At 45.1% G+C, this 23,870-nt stretch overlaps 1 protein-coding gene across 1 annotated transcript in view; it reads left to right on the forward strand.

Annotated features, from left to right (window-relative positions):
- LOC102777423 (neural cell adhesion molecule L1.1-like) overlaps positions 1 to 20,041 on the forward strand; it is a 45,035-nt gene extending 24,994 nt beyond the window's left edge. Inside the window, exons 11-29 of the mRNA XM_087833355.1 lie at positions 34 to 177; positions 256 to 367; positions 3,273 to 3,445; positions 3,667 to 3,826; positions 4,551 to 4,678; positions 4,772 to 4,873; positions 7,221 to 7,427; positions 8,570 to 8,640; positions 8,741 to 8,966; positions 10,827 to 10,933; positions 11,240 to 11,510; positions 11,858 to 11,980; positions 12,114 to 12,290; positions 12,429 to 12,542; positions 13,193 to 13,342; positions 14,815 to 14,946; positions 15,021 to 15,093; positions 15,470 to 15,481; positions 16,003 to 20,041. Of these exons, the coding sequence (XP_087689481.1) occupies positions 34 to 177; positions 256 to 367; positions 3,273 to 3,445; positions 3,667 to 3,826; positions 4,551 to 4,678; positions 4,772 to 4,873; positions 7,221 to 7,427; positions 8,570 to 8,640; positions 8,741 to 8,966; positions 10,827 to 10,933; positions 11,240 to 11,510; positions 11,858 to 11,980; positions 12,114 to 12,290; positions 12,429 to 12,542; positions 13,193 to 13,342; positions 14,815 to 14,946; positions 15,021 to 15,093; positions 15,470 to 15,481; positions 16,003 to 16,258 (2,738 nt within the window). The 3' untranslated portion in view covers positions 16,259 to 20,041. The remainder of the gene's footprint in view (positions 1 to 33; positions 178 to 255; positions 368 to 3,272; positions 3,446 to 3,666; positions 3,827 to 4,550; positions 4,679 to 4,771; positions 4,874 to 7,220; positions 7,428 to 8,569; positions 8,641 to 8,740; positions 8,967 to 10,826; positions 10,934 to 11,239; positions 11,511 to 11,857; positions 11,981 to 12,113; positions 12,291 to 12,428; positions 12,543 to 13,192; positions 13,343 to 14,814; positions 14,947 to 15,020; positions 15,094 to 15,469; positions 15,482 to 16,002) is intronic.
- The last annotated feature ends 3,829 nt before the right edge of the window (positions 20,042 to 23,870 follow it).

Consider the following 23,870-nt stretch of genomic DNA (forward strand, 5'->3'; position numbering starts at 1 on the left):
TGCCTCCTCGCCTCTTCTCCCCCCTCCCTGTAGACGTAGATGAAGAACCTCGCCGCACAGCGACCGCAGGAACGCTCATAATGAAAGACGTGAACATTGGCGACACGGCCGTGTACCAGTGTGAAGCCAAAAACGACCACGGCTCCATCCTCCTCAACACCTACCTCTACGTTGTCGGTATGTTTCCCGCTGGGTCCACATCCTTCTTTGTTCTGTCTCACCTGTGATTGGTTAATGACGGCGTCTCTCCCTCAGAGCTCCCCCCTCAGATCCTGTCCCCTGATGGCTTCATCTACAACGCCACCAAGGGCCGAGACGTCGCACTGCACTGTGAGTCTTTTGGCTCGCCACGACCCCGCGTCACATGGTGAGTGTCACACAGTGTGGATTCTCATCAGTGTAACTAAAATACCTTCTCTGTATTCTCTCTGCTGAACCTTTTCACCTCAGTGAAACTACACTGTGCAGAATTTAACCTTCACCACTAGGGGGCAGTATTTTATCAGAAAGTTTGATTAACCAGCCCTGTGGAGAGAACACTTAACTACGGCTGGATTTTGATGATCGATTTATCGATTAAAATAGATTCTGGCTTTGATAACGTAAAATCTAGTCATTAAAATCCTGAATCGATTTTTAAATATAAATTTATTTTGCCCGAAACGCCAGAATCTCAGGTTAAACCAAATTTTCAACAACTACCAAACAGCTAAAGCAGTAAATGAGAGCAGGGACATGGGTCCTGCACAAAGATGTAAACACAAAGTGCCGACCCGACGCATCAGAATCAGTGAGCTGTCGCCTTTCTCACGCGCTGGCATGTACGCGGTCGGGGCTGAAAGCCGACAGCTCGCTGATTCTGAAGCTGCAGGTTTTTATCTCTCCAAACAATATTGACTCAACCAGCAGCAAAAGAAGATCCAAACTACGGTTCACATAAAGATCGGCATGAATTCACTTAGTTTTGCTGTTTTTCTTCCACCACAATAAAATCACACTTCATGCAGAGCTCTCTCTCTCTCTCTCTCTCTCTCTCTCTCTCTCTGCACTTTCCCGTCTAAAAATCTTTTTTCTGCGTTATTCGCTTACTTGTTACACACCTACCGTTGTTTACAGCCTGTCGGACGCTGTTTTTTTCCTTTTACTTACTTCGGAAAAGAAAGCCTCATTTCTGCTGTTCAACACTGAACAAATGTAAACTTTAAAATTATACAAAATTGCAAAACTCTCAGCTGTGTCTGTAATCAAACCTCTGTAACTTTGCTCTGCTTCACTTCAGCAGCATCAGGTAATGTTCATGTGTTGATTAATGGTTTTCTTTCGTTTTTGATCTACTGCAGAATATTTTTATAAAATATATAAATAAAAATCTATATAAATATAAATATATAAATCTATAAAAATCTCCTTCATGTTTTTCTGTGTTTTATCCTCAGTTACTTTGACACAAAGGCCTCGCTGTGATGCTCACACCTTTGATAAAGTCTCGCAAGTGTCAGCTTTCTTTTTATAGACAAGAAATATGGATATGTACTGATGAGTGATCAGAATTATAATATTTCTGACTGTCTGAGGCTAAATTTCCCCGATTCGAATCGAATCAATCGAATAGAATCGAATCGAGGATCAAATCGATTTGGGACCTTGAGAATCGAAATGGAATCAATTCTAGAAATCAGCGATGATACTCAGCCTACACTAAACCAGAAGAAAATCCAGCATATAGATGGCATCCTAAAGTTAAGGGTTTGACAGAGGAGGGAGCACACTAGTTTGAGAGGTGGCCCTTTCAAACTAGTGTGCTCAGAGGTGTGCTTAGTCTTACAGGTGACTGTAAAAAGTTATGCTGTTTTCTGCAGTCAGTTCTTTTCAATGTAAAATCTGCCAAGAGAGATGATTTATGCCATTTAGTCATTTACTAACAGAGGAGGCAAAGTTTGCTAACTGTGAGCAGTAAAGCATGTAAATAAGGATGTGCGCATGCATTAACTACCTTAAGTAACTAACAGGTGCAGGACTGTAGAGTCTGTGTGTGGACGGGTATTAACATCTTCATGGGGACCAAAAATTGGTAGTTTACTATACCTGTGGGGACAAACAGCCCGAGTATGAAGGCATTTTTGAGACTCAAAATGTGGTTTTAGTGTCAGGGTTACAGTTAAGTTATGGTTAGGGTCAGGGTCAGGGTTAGGCATTCATTTTTAATGGTTAGGGTAAGCAGCTAGGGAAAGCATTATGTCAATGAGATGTCCCCACAAGGATATAAATACGTGTGTGTGTTTGTGTGTGTGTGTGTGTGTGTGTGTGTGTGTGTGTGTGTGTGTGTGTGTGTGTGTGTGTGTGTCAAAGTGCATGCAGCTGGATGATTTGTGCAGGTAACTAAAAACAGGCAGATCAGTGTGTGCGCTGTCCGTGGTCCTGAAATTCTAGCGTTTTAATTGCAGTGCAATAAGATTTTATTACATAAAAAAGGTGATTTTAAAGTTTATTAAAGCCTATTTATTGATAAGATCAAAAACAAAGAGCGCATTCAAACTATCAAACTAATTCAAACCGTTTGAGTTGGTGGTTCCTGACGTGAATTAAGTGTCTAAGAATTACAGCAGTTTCTATACACATCCCACATTTGTACAGCAGCGTTATCAGGCTAGTTGTGCTAACAGTGAAAAGACACTGGTCATGAATGAGCCATCCCCTGCTCTTTACTTTGAATGAAACAGCGCCCTCATGTGGTTTTGTTTAAAATGCACCATGTCTCTGATGACCTGACCACACCCATTTCTCAAGTCTGAAGAACTGAAAGCAGTCGTCTGCATTTATTTTTATCTCCAGCTGTTGTGTGATTAGATTTTCAGTCCCTGACATCTGGAAACAAATGTACACTTACAGCTATCAGGGTTTTTTTTTGTTATTTAACCACCAAAACTTAGAAATACTCTTCTGGGTATCTAGAGATCCTTGAAAAAAAAGATCGAATTTCATTAGGAAACAAATGTGATGTGTTGGCTTCCACTGTGCAGTTCACATTATGTTCTTCCCCTCTCTCATCATTTATTGATCCCTTTGTGTTTGTTATCAAGTCACTAATCAGTGAGGATACACACTTCCATTGATCCAGTTCCTGGGACCTGATTCTGCAATCTTATGTTAGAATAAGTCTGAGACACAGAGCCGATCAGCATATGTAACGATCAATATCTTTGCTCTGTGTGTGTGTGTGTGTGTGTGTGTGTGTGTGTGTGTGTGTGTGTGTGTGTGTGTGTTGCCTGCAGGGACCGGGAGGACACGGGTGCTCTGCTGTCGGACCCTCTGCTGTATCCTCGTGTCTCCATTCTGACCAACGGGACCCTCAAGCTGTCCGACGTCAGCCACAACGACAGCGGCGAGTACATCTGCTCCGTACAAAACACCAACATCTCCATCACGGCCAAGCTGGACGTCTTCCGTGAGTCACACACATAAAAGTGAAGCTTCATATAAATCTTGCTTCTCTCTGATGGAGCCTGGAACTATTTGCGCTTTATAAAAATCTCTGCTTGCACCTGTGACTGTGTCACTGTGATATGAACCATTTATGATGCAATCATTTTGTTGTAAGCGTTTACAGAAAAAGTTACTAACAAATGTCACTAATTCCTCGGTCCTGGGTTTGCTGCGTTCCTTCAGGTCCAAGTGAGATACTGACGCCCCCCCAGGCTGTTCGCGTTGTCCAGGGAAAAAGCGCTTTCCTGGACTGTGACGTCGACACCGATCCTCGGCTGAGGGATTACCAGGTTGTCTGGAAGAAAGCGAATCGGAAACTAGAAGAGACATCAGTAGATGACAAGTAAAAACACACACACACACACACATACTGTGCACAACAAAGCACATTTATATTGCAGCTTCTGTCCTAAAAGGAAAAGAAAGAAAAAAACCTAAAGATCTTTTATTTGGGAGGAAACGGAAGAAATCTCTGGAAGAACAGAGGGCTGGTTTCCGAGCTGGAAATTTCTCTTTCTGAGAGCAGAAATCTAAAGACCTTCATGGTGAATGTACTTATTTATGTGATCCCCAAAATGACACACACACAAATTTCCTAATAATTAAATAATCCCAGTGACTCGTTTTCATCTTAATTTGGGAAAAATAAATAACTGAGTCATATCATCAGCTGCTTCTTCAGAGGATTGACCTTCAGAACAGGTCAGATATGTCTGATCACAAGACTCGATCCTTTATGGGAAGCACCTGAATGGACTGCATGATGGATGCTGGACCCTGAAATGAGTTGCCAAACACACTTGTACAGCTATTAATACCACAAAAGTTTATGTCTGTGAATGAAAAACAACCAAAATGGAGTAAAAGTGCTTTGAAATGCAGCATCGTCGATAAATGTTCATGACTCTCAACACAGAGAGAGAACATTACAGCAGCTCATCCAAGAAACATCCGAGTTCCTCAGCTCTGAACTGGAGGTCTGCATGCCTCTGTCAGGGTACAGGAAATAAATGACTTGTACTGTTGTTGTTACACAGAATTACACGTGTGCTCGTGTGTGTGTGCAGGTACACCTTCTTCAAGAACAACACGCTGAAAGTGACAGACGTCCAATTAAACGACAGCACAGAGTATTCCTGTGAGGTCATCACTAAAGTGGACAACGTGATTGCACAGGGCTCCATCACTGTCATAGGTGTGTGTGTGTGTGTGTGTGTGTGTGTGTGTGTGTGTGTGTGTGTGTGTGTGTGTGGACTGTGGCTCTAATTGTTTTCTGTTGTACTCTCAGCAAAACCGGACCCTCCCAGTGGTCTGACTCTGTCTAATGCTGAGGGGGTCAGTGTGACTCTCAGCTGGAGCCCAGGACTCTCCCACAACAGCCCCATCACAGGTACCACACACACACACACACACACACACACACACACAAACACAAACACACACACACACACAAACAAAACATATGTTGTCATGTGCTGATAGTGGAAGCAGCTGAAGAGGACATTTTCATTTCCTGCTGAGACTCTTAAACCTTATTAAATGTTCTGGATTTTTCTGAGATGACTGAAAAAGCAGCAGGCCACCAACCTCCACCAATCACACTCCATCTTCATCAGTTATGAAAAACATGGGTAACGACAGCGAGACCTGGATGGGCGTGATTGGGAGGAAAGGCCTCCCTGATCTGAACCCGAGCGGTGTTTTGTTATTGGACTTCTGTGCAAATCACAGTTTGGCCATAACGAACACCTCGTTCGAACATAAGAGTGTCCATAAGTGCACGTGGCACCAGGACGCTCTAGGCCGCAGGTCGATGATCGATTTTGTAATCGTATCACCAGACCTGCGACCTTATGTTCTGGACACTCAGGTGAAGAGAGGGGCTGAGCTGTCAACTGACCACCACCTGGTGGTGAGATGGATCAGGTGGCGAGGGAGGACGTTGGATAGACCCGGTGCACCTAAATGCGTAGTGAGGGTGTGCTGGGAACGACTAGCAGAGGCCCCAGTCCGTGAGATCTTCAACGCACACCTCCGGCAGAGCTTCAACAGCATTCCGAGGGAGACTGGGGACATTGAGTCCGAATGGACCATGTTCAGCATCTCCATTGCCGAAGCTGCTGCATTGAGCTGCAGCCGCAAGGTAGTTGGTGCCTGTCATGGAGCGCTGCTGACTTTGTCTGAGAAAATTGTCGGGTGGTGGAAGGAATACTTCCTGGACCTCCTTAATCCCACTGACACGTCTTCCGAGGAGGAAGCAGAGTCTGAGGATGAGGGGGATGACCTGCCAATTTCCAGGGGTGAGGTCAGGGAGGCAGTTAAACAACTCCTTGGTGGCAGAGCCCCTGGTGTGGATGAGGTCTGCCCTGAGTTCCTGAAGGCTCTGGCTCATTGTAGGGCTGTCCTGGTTGACACACCTCTACAATGTTACGTGGAGATCAGGGGCAGTACCCCTGGACTGGCAGACCGGGGTGGTGGTCCCCATCTTTAAGAAGGGGGACCGGAGGGTGTGTTCCAACTACAGGGGGATCACACTCCTCAGCCTCCCTGGGAAAGTCTATGCCAGGGTGCTGGAAAGGAGAGTTCGTCCGCTAGTCGAACCTCGGATACAGGAGGAACAATGCGGTTTTTGTCCTGGTCGCGGAACACTGGACCAGCTCTTTATCCTCTCAAGGATACTTGAGGGTGCATGGGAGTTTGCCGAACCAGTCTACATGTGTTTTGTGGACTTGGAGAAGGCATTCGACCGTGTCCCTCGGGGTGTCCTGTGGGAGCTGCTGCGGGAGTATGGGGTGCCTGGCCCATTGCTACGGGCCATTCAAACCTGCAACAACTGTTGCAAGAGCTTGGTCTGCATTGCCGGCAATAAGTTGGACTCATTCCCAGTGGGTGATGGGCTCCACCAGGGCTGCCGTTTGTCACCAATTCTGTTCATCATTTTTATGGACAGGATTTCTAGGCACAGCCAAGTGGCGGAGGGCTTTCACTTCGGTGGCCTCAGAATCTCATCTCTGCTTTTCGCGGATGATGTGGTTCTGTTGGCTTCATCGGGTGATGGCCACCAGCTCGCACTGGAACCAGTCCGTCGTGATGAAGAGGGAGCTGAGTGTAAAAGCGAAGCTCTCAATTTACCGGTCGATCTACGCCCCTACCCTCACCTATGGCCACGAGCTGTGGGTAGTGACCGAAAGAACGAGATCGCGGATACAAGCAGCGGAAATAAGCTTCCCATGAAGGGTGGCTGGCCTCTCCCTTAGAGATAGGGTGAGAAGTTCAGCCATCCGGGAGGGGCTCAGAGTAGAGCCGCTGGTGCTCCACATCGAAAGGAGCCAGCTGAAGTGGTTCGGGCATCTGACAAGGATGCCTCCTGGGCGCCTCCTGGGTGAGGTGTTCCGGGCATGTCCCACCCGGAGGAGGCCCTGGGGCAGACCCAGGACACGCTGGAGAGATTATATCTCTCGGTTAACCTGGGAAAGCCTTGGTGTTCCCCCGGATAAGCTGGAGGAGGTGGCTAGGGAGAGGGAGGTCTGGGCTTCTCTGCTTAGGCTGCTGCCCCCGTGACCCGGCCCCGGATAAAGCAGAAGAAGATAGATGGATGGATGAACACCTTAGGCATTCCTGAAACAAACCATGTTGATCTTTAGCTCATTCTACTTTATTTAAAACGTATTTATTTGAAAAACCAACCTACAGCTGAAAAACAGCTGATGAACTGGATCATGTCTGACTCCTTCCAGAGTTCATCATACAGGCTCGGGAGGAGTACCACACGGAGGAGAGGAAGTGGACGTGGGAGGAACTGAAGAAAGTGCCAGGCGACTTCAACCACGTGGAGCTGACCCTCCATCCATTCTCCACCTACCGATTCCGGGTCATCGCCATCAATGAGGTTGGCAGGAGCAGACACAGCAACCCCTCAGATCACCACAGCACGCCACCTGCTGGTAAAGAACAATACCTCGACTTGTGCTGTGCAAATGTTGGTATAGATCCAAAACCAAATAAATACAGGGCCAGTACTGCCAATACCAGTACTGATACCAAAGCTTAAAGGCAGCTTATGTAGGGAAGAGCAGCATGATTTATGAGATTCTGATTTCAACTGTGATTTTTAATTTCCAAAATAATAAGTTGACACAACAAAACACACTCTTCAGCTTTTCGTGTATCTTAAATTGGGAGGTTTTTTTATTTATGTTTGCTATAGGACATAAATAAAATAGACGTGACCGTGAACATCACAGGTGCATGTTTGAGGTATATACTTTATTTAACACAATTCACTGGGCTACGTGCTTAAACTAAAAGATAGAAATAAAAATTGATCCTATCATGATAGTATCGATCCGATACCAGTACCAGCATTGGTATCGATCCGCCCGCCTCTAGCCTTAAGTAATAGGATCCATGTTTTAGAGGCTGGAAAACACTTCAGTGAGGAGCTGAATATGAGGCGTGGCATTACCCACCGGTTTTTGGAACAGCAGTTTATGGTCATCACCGTGTTGTTCTTCTGCAGGGAGAAGTCACCATATTAACTGCTATGCTATCAGCTAACACTACCTAGCTTGAGGCACCTCACTAATACCTGTTGGTTACGTATATTTCACCCAAAGAAGATCGTACAGTTTCACTCACCAAAACTGAAGCTCAGACTTCTTGGATGGTCTGTTAGTAAAATAACATCACAGCAGCCACATTATTGGTCACAATTACATAAAAAATGCTCCAAAACACTGAAAAAGCACAAACATGGTCCAGAGATCCAGACCAGGGACTCCAATAACCTGTCAGTCAAAGAGGCCACACCCCTAATGATGATGATGTAAACGTCCACCCTTACAGTTGTCATGGATACAAGTTTGTTTCTGCTGTGAAGTTTTAACATGGAGTCTGACTCACAGCCTCAGGCTGACATTAGAGGGACGGAAAATGTATTTACTATTAATTACATTATCAGTCTGAGAGTTTCACAAAGAAATATAAAACATGGTTGATCAGTGGTCACGGAAATCAATAAAGAAGATCAATACAGGATGACTGAAGTGTGTTTATTAAACTGAGATATTTTCCTTCACCCTTTTAGTTCCCTCCATCAACCCTACAGGAGTGCGCAGTAACTCCTCAGAACCAGGGACAATGATCGTCACGTGGGATGTGAGTACGTCAGTGTGTATGCAGTGGGCTCGAGTAAACATCCTCTGATATGTTTCATGAAAAGTCCACGGGCACTTCATATTCTTACTTTCTCTTGCAGGAGATAGACAAGCGTTTTCATAACGGCCAGAACTTCGAGTACGAGGTGCTGTGGAGGGAGGCCGACAGGTCAAATGTAAACTGGAACTCCGGCCGTGTGAGGTCTCCACCGTTCATAGTGAACAACACAGGAACGTACACGCCGTTTGAGATCAAAGTCCGATCTGTCAATGCCCTCGGAGGAGGACCGGAACCAGAGCCGGGGACCGGGCACTCCGGAGAGGACAGTACGTCATCCCTGTGGCCGAGTGCTGTAATGGGAGGGCCTGTTACTGTGTGTAACTGGGAACCATTACAGGGCTAAAGTCTGTGCGCACCCACTGAGAGGACTGGAACTAAAGCTCATATATACAGATATAGAGACAGTACATGATATCTACAAGTCAGTAATACTGATGACAGGGAGCCAGTTCTGAAAATATCACCTTAAAACGATCTGAGTTAACCATGTTTATCCCTACAGCTTATGAATGCCATCAGTCATAAATAATCTCACTGCAACAGCTTCATGAAGCATCACATCACAGCTCTTTCTGCCAAAATGTCAAATCTCTTGCTGGAGCGCCCGGCAGCTGTACACATGAATGCTTTGCTGCTGTGCAGCCTGTTAATCACTCAGAGCACTGACTGAAGTTTCCTGTCAGTGCTTAGATCATGCTGGGAAAATGTCTTTAGGTCAAAAGTCAAGAATCTCAATGAGTGGATGATGGGAATGATGCAGCTGAGGGTTTAATATCTCACGCTGAATGTTCGGCATGTGAATCAATAATTGCCTCTTTTGTAATGTTGTCATTTTGATGAGAAATACGAGTTTCAGCTCAAACGGACTTATTTCTGTTTAGGAGGTTGCACATGCGTTCTTTCACAGGCTTAGAGAACTGTTCAGTTAGAGGCTAGTTAGGAGGTAAAAAGGCGATGACTGCCGAGGTCATTCCTCACAGCAGTCGTCACGGTTTCCCTCAGTTACCTCGAGCTCTGAGGTCTTCACTGGTCTTTGGAAAGCTCAGTGTTTTATCATCATCAGCAACCCGTGACATGACACCGTCCAAAGGTTCTTACCAACGGGCTAAGCTTCTTCAGTTCTAGGGTCAAATGGTGGAGAGTCCCAGATCTAGGCCCAATGGGAGTGTCCCCCCCAAAGAGGGACAATGGACCCCCTATTGATCCTCTACCTAATCACATGAGCCAAGGTGTGAAAACGGATGTGGGTCACAATCAGCCAGGGTTTCAGGTGAGCTCATTGTGAAACCTGGCCCCACCCTATCATGTGATTTCCTGAGGTCAGATGGCCCAGGGTGTGCCATCCTGGGCCATCTGACTTCAGTAAGTTTTCCGTTTTCACACCTTGGCTCGTGTGATTAGGTAGAGGATCAATAGTGGGTCCATTGTCCCTCTCGGTGGGTTACTCCCACAGAGCTTAAATCTGGGACTCTCCACCATTTGACCCTAGAACTGAAGAAGCTTCTCGGATGAGAGGTGAAACGTCTTCAAGCAACTTAAAGAAGTCCAGACGCTTTTCTTTCCAAGCTCCTTAGACTACGATGACCTGGATCAATGAGGACCTTCACAGACACATGCTGTTAAACTATTCATCATTTCAGGTTCACGTGCTGATATTATGACATCACCGTATTGCTTAGAAATATCCTGACAATCACAGACAAGTCAGTACTGCAGCAATGGGTATTTACTAGTGTAATGAATTCAGCAGAAATTCAGAAGTTTGTCTCTGACAGAAAACCGTGCACCCACACACATATACATGTCGGGTATTCATATCTTGTGGGGACATGTAACTGACATAATGCTTTCCCTTGCTCCTTACCCTAAAGCTAACCATAACCCAATTGTAACCCTGACACTAGAACCACCTTTTTTAGTTTTAAAAATGCCTTCAGACTTGTGAGGACCAGAATTTTGGTCCCCATGAAGGCTGTTGGTCCCCACAAGTATAGTAAACTTCCAACTTTTGGTCCCCACAAAGATATGAATACACATTCACACACACAGTCATAAACTGCGAGTTTGTGCAAATAACATTGCTGCTGTGCTGATTTCTTATGTTCATGCCTCGCTGCTTCTCTCAGAGCCAGAGGAAGCGCCAACTGGAGTTTCAACCGCCGTGATGAACAGCACCATCAGAGTGAGCTGGAACAAAGCCCAGAGGGTCCGAGGCCGGCTGCTGGGATACAGGGTAGCACTTCTCATTGAGTTTGATTACCTGACTCACATCTCTGAAATGCTCTTAACATTTAAATCCTCTGTTCATTACTTGGTGCGATGTTTGGCTTTGAGCTTCTGCCCATCTTTAATACTGAGAAACTTTATAATCTTTCTATCAATCAAACCCCAGAAAATAGTCCCGAGTGGCATCTTTGATTAGTAGAATAATGGAGGAAAACACAGGCTGATAAAAGTTTTTATCGTGTTCTGAATTTTTTAATTTCATTTTCAGCTGTAACTTTATCAAAGTGTTCATGTTTCTCTGTGCTTGTTTCAGATCTACTATAAGAGGCTGGGGCCCAAGGCCGAACGGAGCCGGAGGTCTCTCAGACAATCCCAACACGAGGAGGAGAGAGGAGAAAGATCAAAACCATTGAGTGAGACAGACGAGCACAGCTGGCAGGTGGAGGAGGTTGACCATAGCAAGACCTCAGCGGAGGTGACGGGACTGCGACTGTTTTCTGAGTACGAGCTGACGGTCACCGCGTTTAACAGCAAAGGGGAGAGTCCTCGCTCCCCGCCGCACCACTTCCACACGCCGGAGGGAGGTGAGTTTCAACCAAACGCTGCTGTTTGAGGGTCATGTGACCACGGATCGAAGTGCGATTTGACAGGTTCCTCAAGTCAAAGGTCAGCTGATCTGAGCAGCATTGTGTAGTAAGTTAGCTGACTGATTTAATTACCAATTATTTGAAGGTATCAGAATGCTGCTCTTGTTCCAGCCCATTGCAACCTCTGCACCTGACCCAAAGCTTACGACACGACATTCATATCAGAGCGGACTCTGACATTCAGACAGAAAAAAGTCAACCGAACTTTCTTCCCTCATGTCTAAGAGTTCAGGATCAGTTCTGAAGTTACACAAACCTCATCTGGAACTGTTCTGTGTGTGCAGTTCCTGGTCCTCCTGCATCTCTGGAGTTTGAAAGCCCGACAGAAAAATCCCTGATCCTCTCCTGGAGCCCTCCAGCTGAGACCAACGGCATTCTGCTGGGATACATAGTGCAGTACCAACGGGGTAAGGTCTGATCCCGGCAGCGTCATGAAAATAAGATGAAGTTTAACGATTGTGACTTTTCTCATGGTTTTTGCGTTTGGCCGCCAAGCGTTCTTAGTCATGTTTTTCTGCCTGGTTTGTGTTTCTTCTGTAGAGGTGGAAAGCAAAAACAGTCCTGTGGAGATACTGAATGTCAATGACCCCACAGTAAAGCACATCACGCTGGACAACCTGGATCCCGACAGCCATTACATCTTCAAAGTAACAGCATGCACAAAGATTGGACAAGGCCCTCCCATCACACGCAGGGGAGCCACTCTGCTTGATGGAGGTGAAACTTCAGAATTCTGCCTCACACCGTTTAGTGTTCGGCTTTATTGAGTGAAATAAAACCAAATTCTCAAATTGACCTTGTTTTCTCCCCCCCCCCCCCCTCCCCCCCCCCCCAACCCCACCCCCCACCTTCTAGAGCCTCCAAGAAACATCACAGTAACCTCTGGTAACGCATCAGTCAACCTGAGCTGGGTGCCCGGAGAGAGAAACCGAAACCACGGCTTCCAGATCCAATACCTCAAGAAGAGCGGTAAGGACAGGACGGCTTGCAGGGAGAGGAAGTTTGGGGGGGTCTGTGAGCATGTTTGGACAATGACTCTTAGAAAGAGGAGTAAAGGAGCTGGAGAGTAAGGAAGGAAAACATGTCTGAGTCCTTCTCAAAGTCTGCACAGCCAATCTTGATAACAGTTCCCGGCGGTGATTCGACCAATTATTTTGAAGCCCCTGACTCTAAATGATCGAACACAGGTTTAAACTTCAGTGTTGAAGAACAGCATGCAGACGCTCAACAGTCAGATCTGAAAAAACTCTCAAATGTCCAAAAAATAAACTTTTAAGGCTTTTTTCTCTCGAAGTTATACTTCGGTCTGAGAACATGACGACCTGATTAATGGTTCAATCCAAAGTGAGACGACCTGAAGAACCTGCAGTGAACCAAGAACAAGTAAACAGCTCCCAGCTTGTTATGATGATAACAAGTAGATTAAACTGTCACCACTCTCTGATGTTTCCAGTGATTTGAATATGAATTTCCACACTGTTTTGTCTCTGGATTAACATCACAGCAGAATTATTAGAAAGAGCAGAAGAATCAGATGAGACAGTTCATTAAATGAGAGGAGGAACAGCTTTAGGATTGTTTCATCATATGTTTCATTCTTCTCTGCCGTGTGGCTGCAGGAGGCGGTGGGTGGGAGAACTCAGAGCAGGTCAACACTACGCAGGGTTTCTATATGCTGACGGGCCTCCAGCCAGGAGCTCAGTACCACCTGAGGGTCATGCATGGAAACTCCACTTATTGGCAAGGCGAGGCAAAGACCGTGGAACCACGTAAGTATGCAGAGTAGTAGACGTTGATGCCACAATCTTCACAGATTCACAAATCTAGCACTGTCGACGTCTTGATGCGTCAATCATCCAGGTAAGTAAATCCCAAAAAGTTAATTCTGCTCATCTGGACGTAGCGTTTTCAGTGGGAGAAACACTTCGTCACTGATTTAAGTGACGTCTTCAGTCTCAGCTGACTGCAGGTTTCAATCTTATAAACATACATTTGCATAATGACTGAAACCAGCCCACTGAGGGAACAATGGGCTGGGTCAGTTCCTTGATCATTAATATGCAAATTCTCTGAACAAAGCTTGACCTGGAGCTTTGATCTGGTTGGAGGATTGCCAGGATTTATACATCGGAGAAACCAAACAACCTCTGGCGAAGCGGATGTCACATCACAGAAGAGCTCCCTCGTCAGGCCAGGACTCTGCAGTCTGTTTACACCTACAGGCCAGTGGACACTCTTTCAATGATGAGGATGTAACATCCTGGACAGGGAGGAACGCTGGTTTGAGGGCGGAGTCAAGGAGGCCATTTATGTGAAAAGGGAAAGACCATCTCTGAATCGAGGAGGGGGCCTAAGGGTCCATCTGTCACCATCTGACATGCTGTGATTGCAGCCATTCCCCAACTCTCTGTGAATGAGACTCATGGTTATTGATCAATGAGCTTTGATCGGTAGTTGTTGATCAATGGTCATGAGAATTTGCATATTAATGATCAAGGAACTGACCTCTCAGCCCATTGTTCCTCAGTGGGCTGGTTTCAGTCATTATGCAAATGTATGTTTATAAGATTGGAAACCTGCAGTCAGCTGAGACTGAAGAAGTCACTTAAATCAGTGACGAAACGTTTTTCCCACTGAAAACGTTTCGTCCAGTGAACAGAATCAACTTTTTGGGACTAGCACTGTGGAGTTTTCAGGCGGGCTAACCTCGCTACCTGTGTGAAAATCATAATTCCAAAAGCGTCTGGACTTCTTTAAGTTGCTTGAAGACGTTTCACCTCTCATCCGAGAAGCTTCTTCAGTTCTAGCATCAAATGGTGGAGACACCAACTGTCTGCCATTTATAATCCAGTTGAGATCCTTCCCAGACGCTTCCTGAGCCATCTGACCTAAGGAACTCACATGTTAGGATGGGGCTAAGTTTCACAGTGAGCTCACTCGAAACATTGGCTGATTGGGACCTACACCTGTTTTCACACCTTGGCTCGTGTGATTAGAGGATCATCAGGGGCTCCTTTGTCCCTCTTGGTGGGAAACTCCCACAGAGCTTAAATCTGTGATTCTCCACCATTTGACCTTAGAACTGAGGAAGCTTCACAGATGAGAGGTGAAACGTCTTCAAGCAACTTAAAGAAGACGCTTTTCTTTCCAAGCTCCTTAGACTACGATGACCTGGATGACTGAGAACCTTCACAGACATCCTTCCAAACATTTCTGTGACCGTCTGTCTCTGTTCTCTCAGTGCCGTCAGAGATAACCGGCAGGTTCGCCACCCAAGGCTGGCTGATTGGACTCATCAGCGCCATCGTGCTGCTGGTTCTCATACTGCTCATCCTCTGCCTTATCAAACGCAGCAAGGGCGGCAAATATGCAGGTACGCCGCGGTGCGCAGCTGGACTCACACTCTCTGACTCACACAGACTCTAACGCAGTTTCTTTTTTTCACAGTGAAGGACAAAGAAAGTAAGGAGGTGGACTCTGAAGCTCGACCAATGAAAGATGAAGCCTTTGGAGAATACAGGTGGGCCTTTTTGAATGTCACTCATGATTACAGGTTATGCTTGAAATGCATTTATTCCACACAGAACAAAGTGCTACGGTGGCCCTGCAGGTGCAAAATACAGCAGGAGCACAAAACACAGAGCGAGCCTACGATTTGAGTCAGTGTGTTGTTGTTTAGTTTTTGCACAAAAATCCTTCATGTCGACCCAACAATGAGATCAGTTATATACAGTATGTTTTTATATAAACACTGATAATATTCCTGCAGTAAATCATATTATGAAACTTTGTTTCTGAGACATCGAGTTTGGTTCATCTGAGCGTGCAGCTCGTCATGCTCGCAGCTCTCCTTCCTTTCATTAACTTTTCTTTCTCCCTTCAATGCTCTGCTGCAGATCGCTGGAGAGGTAGGACAGTTCACCCGTCTGTAGCACTCACATGTGTGTTTGTGTGTTTGTGTGTTTGTGTCGTGATGCTGTTTAGATTTAATGAAACTTTCTGTGTGCATTTCTTTGATTTTTTGTGTAATTAGGCATCATTTGCATAATCAGCCTGCAGTCCTTGAACACCAGGAAGAATTTTATTAACATTTTATTCATGTGTTATTTTATATTTGTCTTTTCTGCATTTTTTAAATTATTTATTTTATATCATTTCATTTTTTTAACTTTAATACTTTAAATTTAATTTAAAGTATTAAAGTTAAAATTTAACTTGATCCTCCTTAACGTGATGAACTGTTAAAGAGGATGTACTTACACCCATGCAGTTTCTTTCTTTCCATTTTCAGTTTGGGACGTATTTCACAAGTTTGACACAGTTATGACGTCACCGTGTCCATGTGATGCTACACAGCCTGTTTCTTCATTTATCAGACTTCCCTTTTTGTCTGTGAGAATTGACACTAAGTCTCTGTGCCGTCTTCCAGCGATGGCGATGAGAAGCGCTCGGACAGCCAGCAGTCTCTGGAGGAAAGTAAGATGGGCAGCGTCGACTCTCTGGCTGAATACGGGGACAGTGTGGACATCCAGTTCAACGAGGACGGCTCCTTCATCGGCCAGTACAGCGGCCGGGCATCTGCTCCCCACGGCAACGAGAGCTCGGGCCCCGCCTCCCCCGTTAATGCAGTCCCACCTCCCCCCGTCGCTCCCTCCATGTCGAGCATCCTAAACCGGCCCAGCTAGAGACACACATGGCCAAAACACACACACACACACACACACAATGTCAGTACATTCCATTAGTTTATGCAGTGAAGCTGTTTACAGTTTACACACACACACACACAATCACACACACATACAACCGCGCGATTAGAAACTTGTATGAGCGAACAAACTGAGTGAGGTGAGGGCGAGAGCTGCACCAGCTGCTTCTGAGCTCCCTGAGTTACATGAGCTCCGTCTGTTTGCAGGGTTGTTACTGAACATGTAAAACGTCTGATTTTGTAACATCTGAGATGGTGTTCAGACGTGTGGCACGCCAAAGAAACGCAGCGAATGTTATTCTGGCAGCATCTGATTCAGCTTCACATGTCAGTAACTACTCACATAGATGAACACCTAAATGAGTACATGGAGACAGTTTAAGAGCTATGAAATTAAATTCATAATAAAGGGATACATTTTTAAAACACAGACTAGTTCTTCTGTAGGATTATTAATGAATATTTACAATTCTGGACCAACTTTTTGTAGTCAGTGAGTACAAAGCAAACAGTTTGCTAGTCTGAGCTCTGGCAGAACCAAGTGACAGCTGATTGGCTAACGGTGAATATCAGGTTAAACACAAAAATAAAATAATAAAGCTTATTAATACTAATTCTTATAAAGGATCCATTCACTGTGCATTTTAGCTAATACAGTTTGAGCTTCTGACGTCCTCTCCGTACCCTTCATGACGAGTTCTGACACCTCAGCATATCTCAAGCTAGAAAGTCACCTGAGCTGCAGGTGGAGCTTCCTCTGAGGCTCTTTGGGTCGAACTCGGTGCCGTTCAGACTGACATACATCTCTGGATTTATCTGGACTCCACCAGGTTTGTAGTTACCATGTTGTGGTTTGTTTACACGATGGAAAGCTTTCTAATTGGACACAAACAATTTACTGTTTACTAAAATCTTTCCTGATTTGAATGTAATTGCGAATTAAGCTGGGACTCGCTGACATGGCCTTAAAGTGAAACCAGTCTCAGTCTCATAAGGAAATGAGTTTCATGGCTCAGAGTGTTGCGTCTGATTCTTGGTTGCTCCATCTGTCCACCAGGACAAAGCTGCTCTTTGACTTTTTACCTTAGAGTGGTGTTTGCACGTAACGCAGTAAAGTTAGACTTTAAATAGAAACTCAGAGAAGCTGGTGCAGCTCAGCCCAGGAGACGGAGATGATTTATGGTCACAAAGAAAAAGCAAAAATCTGGGAGTTTTTCATCTTTCATCTTGGACCAAATCACTTTCTTTCATCGTAAACAAACATTTCAGTCTCTGTTTGTTTCCTTAGCATATTTATATGTAGATTTTTTATATTTATGTGTTTTTGTTACCAACTTATGTATCTGAGTTTGCATGCATGCGTCATGGAACGGTTTTTGCTATTTATAGATGCATGCCAGCTTCCAGGAGTTTCTAAAGCATTTCATTGATATTTGAGTTAAAGAGCGAGACTGTTACTGTGTGTGTGTGTGTGTGTGTGTGTGTGTGTGTGTGTGTGTGTGTGTGTGCTTGCTCTCCATCCCTGCCCTTTGACCTGCAGAGAGGGGAGCTCTGTTGCCTTAAGAGAGTCCAGATGAACCTCCCCTCCTCCCTCCTCCTGTCAGTCATCTCTCCTCAGACGCAGCTTCGTGTGTAAAAGTTTTCAGCGTTGCAGTTTCTGCAAACGTCCGTTACAGCCTGTAAAAGGCCAGCAGACGGCACAGTTCACTGCTTCAGATGTTCCAGGGCTGCCTTTGAATATGATTGGAAAAATTCCTATGCATACACACACACACACACACACACACACACACACACACACACACACACATACTGATGAACACATGAAGTGGAGGCCCACATGGCGGGTCCTCTGTAGCAAAACGGACCCTCTGACGGAGCGAGGGAGGAGGCGGAGGAGAACGAGGATGTAATCGCTCCCTGAATGTAAATAGAACCTCGAGATTGTCAGTTTTTTATTTCCATTGCTTCTTCTCTAAAATCATTGAATTGCAGTTTGTCTTTTTATCTTTTGCTCTGTTTGATTTTGTACTTGTATTTTGTATCAACACCCTCCCCTCCATCGTCTAATCTTAGGTTTTCCTTTCGTGTCGCTCAGTAGCCTCGAGACGTTTAGAGGAGATTAGAACCGTAGAGAGAAAAACACTCCCCTTCATTCATTCAGTTTCTTTATAGCGCGTAGCAATGCAGCAAATAATACTGATTATTAAAAAGCTATGTCATAAATGTTTCTACAGCTCGCTGAGCTGTTTAATGGCAGCGGGTGAGATGATGTTCTCTGGACGGACCCGCACTGGGAACAGTCTTATAGCTCAGAGGGTTTATGTCGTTGCCTTGGACACGCTGCACTGATGCCGATGCGGATCAAAAAAATCAATCTGATGAAAATATGTGACGCAGGATTACACACAGGGAGCCCGTGTCCGGACCCAGAGCTGACGCTTATTCTTACAGTTTGTCGAGCAGAGAGACGAACCCGACGAAGCGATAAACCAAGCAGAAAAGGCCAAAACCAACAACCACTGACTGTAGACATAAAACTTTAAACAACCTTCCAAAATGATAGTTTCCCATAAAAACAAAGTTCATTATTATCCAGCAAATAAATTCTCATTATAGTTGGATTCGTATTTTGCGCTGTAGTGAGTGTTTGTGACTCCATCTGTGGCTCTGAGGTATAAACTGGTGCGTTCATCCCACACCATCAAACACAATATTATTCCTACTGTTATTTTCACTTGCTCATTGGGCCACAAATGAATTCAAACAGGCAGGAGCGGTGCATTTGTTGGGAAGCAGGAAATTACATCACTGGTTCTCTACTGTGTGTCTGTGTGACCATAAACTACATCTAAAGGATGGATGTAGCTTTTGGGCCTCAAAAAAGTGAAGTCAACCTAGAAGTGCCTCAAACCTGCATTCTTTCCAAAGCCCAGCAGGGGGCGACTCCTCTGGCTGTAGAGAAGTCTGTGACTCAGTGACAGGCCTGTCCTACATTTTAGGACAGGGCGTCTTGTCCCCTCAATGCTCACTTCAGGGGTCAAAAAACAAATCGTACTACAGAAAACTAGATTGTTCACAGTTTCCAGACAAAGTGAGCCCACATCCAGCACTGGTTTTGGTCTTTTCAGTAGATTTTCCTGCAAAAGAAAAAGCGAGCTAGAGAAAACTAGAGTGAACTCATGGACAGGGAACTGCGTATCTCGAGCTGATTAATCACTGCTGATTGTGAAATAACAGCAGCGAGCAAACGCTCGTCTTCCTTCGTGTACAATAATCCAAAGTCCGACCTCATCTTGTTGCCTTGATGGACGCCTCCCCGCCCTCGACCCCACTCCCGTCCGTCTGTCTCTCTGCTCTGCTGCACAGCCCTGTCTGTCTGCCTGTTTTTGTCACAGCCTTTTTTATACGTACATGGGGAAAAACAACAATATTAAAAAACACTTAAAAAAGACAAAAATGTAGTTATGCATAATAATTCTGCTTACAATAACAGCAGCGCTGTAATCTAATCAGCTACGATGATGACGTCGGTGTCATCCTCATGTGGTCAGTAACACAATGAGTCAGTATCACAGGATCAAGCAGGGAGGTTAAAGTGGGAGGAGTCACACATATGTATACAGAGGGGGTGCGTGGGGTGGGAGGGGTTACTGCGATATTGAGGTGTGCTGATGTTGTAACTGCTTGTTGCGTTGTGCGCTGAGCTGTATCTGATGAACTAACCCAACTTTCAACTAATAAACACGGACTACGCATATCCTTAACTAGTGGCTCATTTGTGTGTGTGTGTGTGTGTGTGCGTGCGTGCGTGCGTGCGTGCGTGCATTTTGAAAATGGACACTTCTGGAGCTGTTAAGAGTTCAGTTCAGGTCTGAAGTTATTAACCTCTTAACAACCTCGACTGTCCCGAGGTGTTTGTGTATTTGAATGCACAAATCTTAGGGAACATATTTGAGTCTGGCTTTCATCCAACCATACATCTTGATGTATGCTCAATCATCATTCAGTCATTATGCAAATGTCCTGTTTATAAGACTGGGGAAACCTGCAGTCAGCTGAGACTGAAGAAGTCACCTGGATGATGACGAAATGTTTCTCCTACTGAAAAGCTACGTCCAGATGAACAGAATCAACTTTTGGGGGCATCATCCATCTTCTGTTGCTTATGCAGCAGGTCTTGCGGACACACAACTCCTCCGGGGGGACACTGAGGCATTCCCAAGCCAGCTGAGAGGCATCATCTCTGCAGCCTGTCCATTCTGTTTTTGGCCTCCTCCCAGTTGAACATGCCCAAAGGCAAACCATTTCAGTCAGCTCCTTTGTGAAAGATTTACTTTGAATTCCTGCTGAATGATAAAGCTGCTCATCGAGGAAGCTCATTTTGGTGCCTTGTATCCAGAGCTCCTTCGGTCTCAACCCTGAGCTCACGGCCACAGTTTAGGCTGACTTCATGCTAGCACTCTTCCCTTTTCTGGCTGAGAACCCTGGTCTCAGGCTTGAAGATGCTAATGCCCTCTGAGCTCCAAACTGTTCCACGCTGAAGGTCATCGTTTGATGAAGCCAAGAGAAAAACCAGGTCATCCACAAAAGGAGATCCTAAGAACGTCTCAGCTGAGTTGCTGTTTTGAGTCTTTTGGTTCAGCTTCATTATTATTCTGGTATTTTGTGAGTTTGATTTCTGGTGAATGGACTGCTTCTTATATAGTGCTTTTCTACTCTGAGCCCTTTACACAACGTGTTCATTCACTTCTTCTAACAATCACACATTCATACTCCGATGTACGCATCGGAGAGCAACATGGGGTTAGCATCTTGCCCAAAGGATATTTGGCATGTAGACTGGAACAGACTGGGATTGAACCAACAACCACCCAGTTAGTATGAGACCTGGATAGTTGCTGCTCTCCACCAAACGTACGCTGGCCAGTTTTCACACATGCACTGCAGCCATGAGTTTTTCTCAGCTGGCAGATGAACTGCACCAGCCTCACTTTAACTCACGGCTCATTCTGTGGAAAGCATCTTTTAGTTACGTACTTTACTCATAAGTAAGAATCATGGGTGATGTTAGCCGTCTTATTGCACGCTACTCAACAGCAGATGGATTTGTGCGTGTCAGTGTTTCAACATTTCGCTCGATTGATCTATTAAAGCTTGGATTTGTAGCAACACGTTGACTCTTCACATCCTGTCTTCCAAACCAAGCACACCCTCATGCTCAGGGTCAGCATGAATGTTCAAACAGCTGATAAGGGGCTTTCAGTGTGGTGAAATGCAGGAAGTGCAGAGCAGGAAGTGATTTCATTTAAACACACACCACACAAACCGTCAGTCCTACGCCGCCTGTGTGACATCACAGCAGTATTTAGACAGTTAATGTCCTCCTAAGAATTTCTTTCTCAGTTTTCATCATTCAATTCAATTCAGATATCGACGCTACGCCTCTGTGAAATAGTGTTTCAGTGAAGCTGTAAACTCATGCCACATTCCAGATTCCTCTGAACCGTGTCAGAACTTGTCACTCCTCAGTTAACACATTCCAGAAAAAGTGGAAAAACAGGATCTGCTTTGGTTCTTTGGAAGGTAGAGAATACAAGACATCATCAACCACAGAGGCTGTGAAAACAGAAAAGTAAACAGCTTCTTCACCCGCTTTGAAACATCTGCTTCGGCCCTGCTCCCATCCTCATCCTCACCTTCCTGCACCGCTCCACTCACTGTAACAGCACGATGTCAGACGTGTGCTCCCAGCAGTGAACCCCAGGAAGGCGGCCGGTCCAGACGGAGTACCTGGCAAGGTGCTAAATGCGTGTGGCCACCAGCTCACCCTCATCTTCACCAGACTCTTCAACCTCTCACTGGATCAGGCAGCCGTCCCATCCTGTCTAAAATCAGCCACAATCATCCCAGTGCCGAAGACGTCTCCCATCTCCAGCCTGAACGATTACCGCCCTGTGGCCCTCACGCTGGTGATCATGAAATGCTTTGAGAGACTAGTCCTTCAGCACATCAAGGATTACCTCCCCCCAGAATTCAACCTGCACCAGTTTGCATACCACGCAAACAGATCCACAGACGACGCCATCGCCATCGCCCTGCATCACGGTATGGTACGGCAGCTGCACTAAGGCGGACAGAGCGAGGATTCAGAGTGTAGTCAAGACACAAAAAATCATCGGCTGCCCTCCCTGATGGACATTTATTCCTTCAGTTTCCTCCAGTTCCTTCCCAAAGGCCATAACCACCCCGAACTCACACATGTACCGATAACACATATTGTAAGGTAAAAATAATTCCCTGAATTTCTTTCTGTTCTGGAGAAATGTCTGCCACACATCCGCCTCTCCTGCCCCACAGCTCCATTTTACAAACGGTGGAGACGAGTTACACTTGAAGCTGTGAGTCAACAGAAGCTGAACAGCTGCAGACTAGTTAAGTAGGACTATCAGACCAATGAATCCCAAAAGAGTGCATCACAATTTCCTGCTCAGCTGGATGTGAATCTGTAAGGAAAACTGGAATGATGTTGTTAAACACAGACACGGTGGAGAAAACGTGACGTATCTAATCTATAAAGATACCCGTTAGTGCCGCCTCGGCCTGGGTCACCTCCCCCCCACTCATTCATACACGTGTCTGCAGTGTGAAAAAATAAGAACACCTGCTGACAGGTAACGACCAGGCGCCCTGCTGCCAGCCCTTATTCAATTAGAAAGGCCACATTGCCTGTCACAGCACCTCCCTGTGGTTACAGATAGAACTGCGCAGGCTGTCGCAGCTTTTAGCAAACATGCTGCACCTTTGTGAGAATTTGTTTCCTCTGTATTTACATTTTCTCATATCCTACTTTTTGTCCTGATAATTACATGATGTCACATTTCTACATTTCTCTTTGCAGCCACATACAGACTGTTAAAGCACATATTATCATGCACAGTTAGGAAGAGCAGATCCCAGCAAACTAACTACGGAGCAAGGAAAAAAAAATAAAATAAAAAGAATAAAAAAAAAAAAAAAAAAAAAAAATTTAAGATGGCGCCGGTGAGGTCGGCTGCCGTCACGACTGCTCTGACCACCTTTTCTTTGTTTTTGTTCTTTAAGTTAGTTTTCAGCGTTTCTAAATCGGCAAAATCATCACCATTGGGTACATTAGGTATGACAGTGCTTAACTTAATTTTTTTATATTTTATTTTATTCCTTCCTGGTTAAATTTACCCTTTTTTATTTTCATATTTATTTATTTCCTATCTTATTCATAGCCTTTTCTTTTTCTTTAGGTCACGAGCAGTTGTCCAAGCATTTCACTACATATCATACTGTGTATGACTGTGTATGTGACAAATAAAAATTTGAATTTGAATTTGAATTTGAATTTGGAAGAGTATGTCTGTGTTGGACACGTTAATAATGCTGACAGGAATCTACAAACTCTGCAGGACAGATATTCAGTATTTTATCTGAGGACTGTTTTCTAATGCTGGAAGCAAAAGTGTTTAGGATGTCACGTGTCCTGTATCTGTGCAGATTTATTCATCATGTTCAGGTCCACACGATTTCTGTGAGACTCTGCTAAAGACAAATGTGGG

Source organism: Neolamprologus brichardi, chromosome 20 (assembly GCF_056152115.1).
Source record: "Neolamprologus brichardi isolate AB-2024 chromosome 20, ASM5615211v1, whole genome shotgun sequence".
In the NCBI taxonomy this organism is placed as follows: Eukaryota; Metazoa; Chordata; class Actinopteri; order Cichliformes; family Cichlidae; genus Neolamprologus; species Neolamprologus brichardi.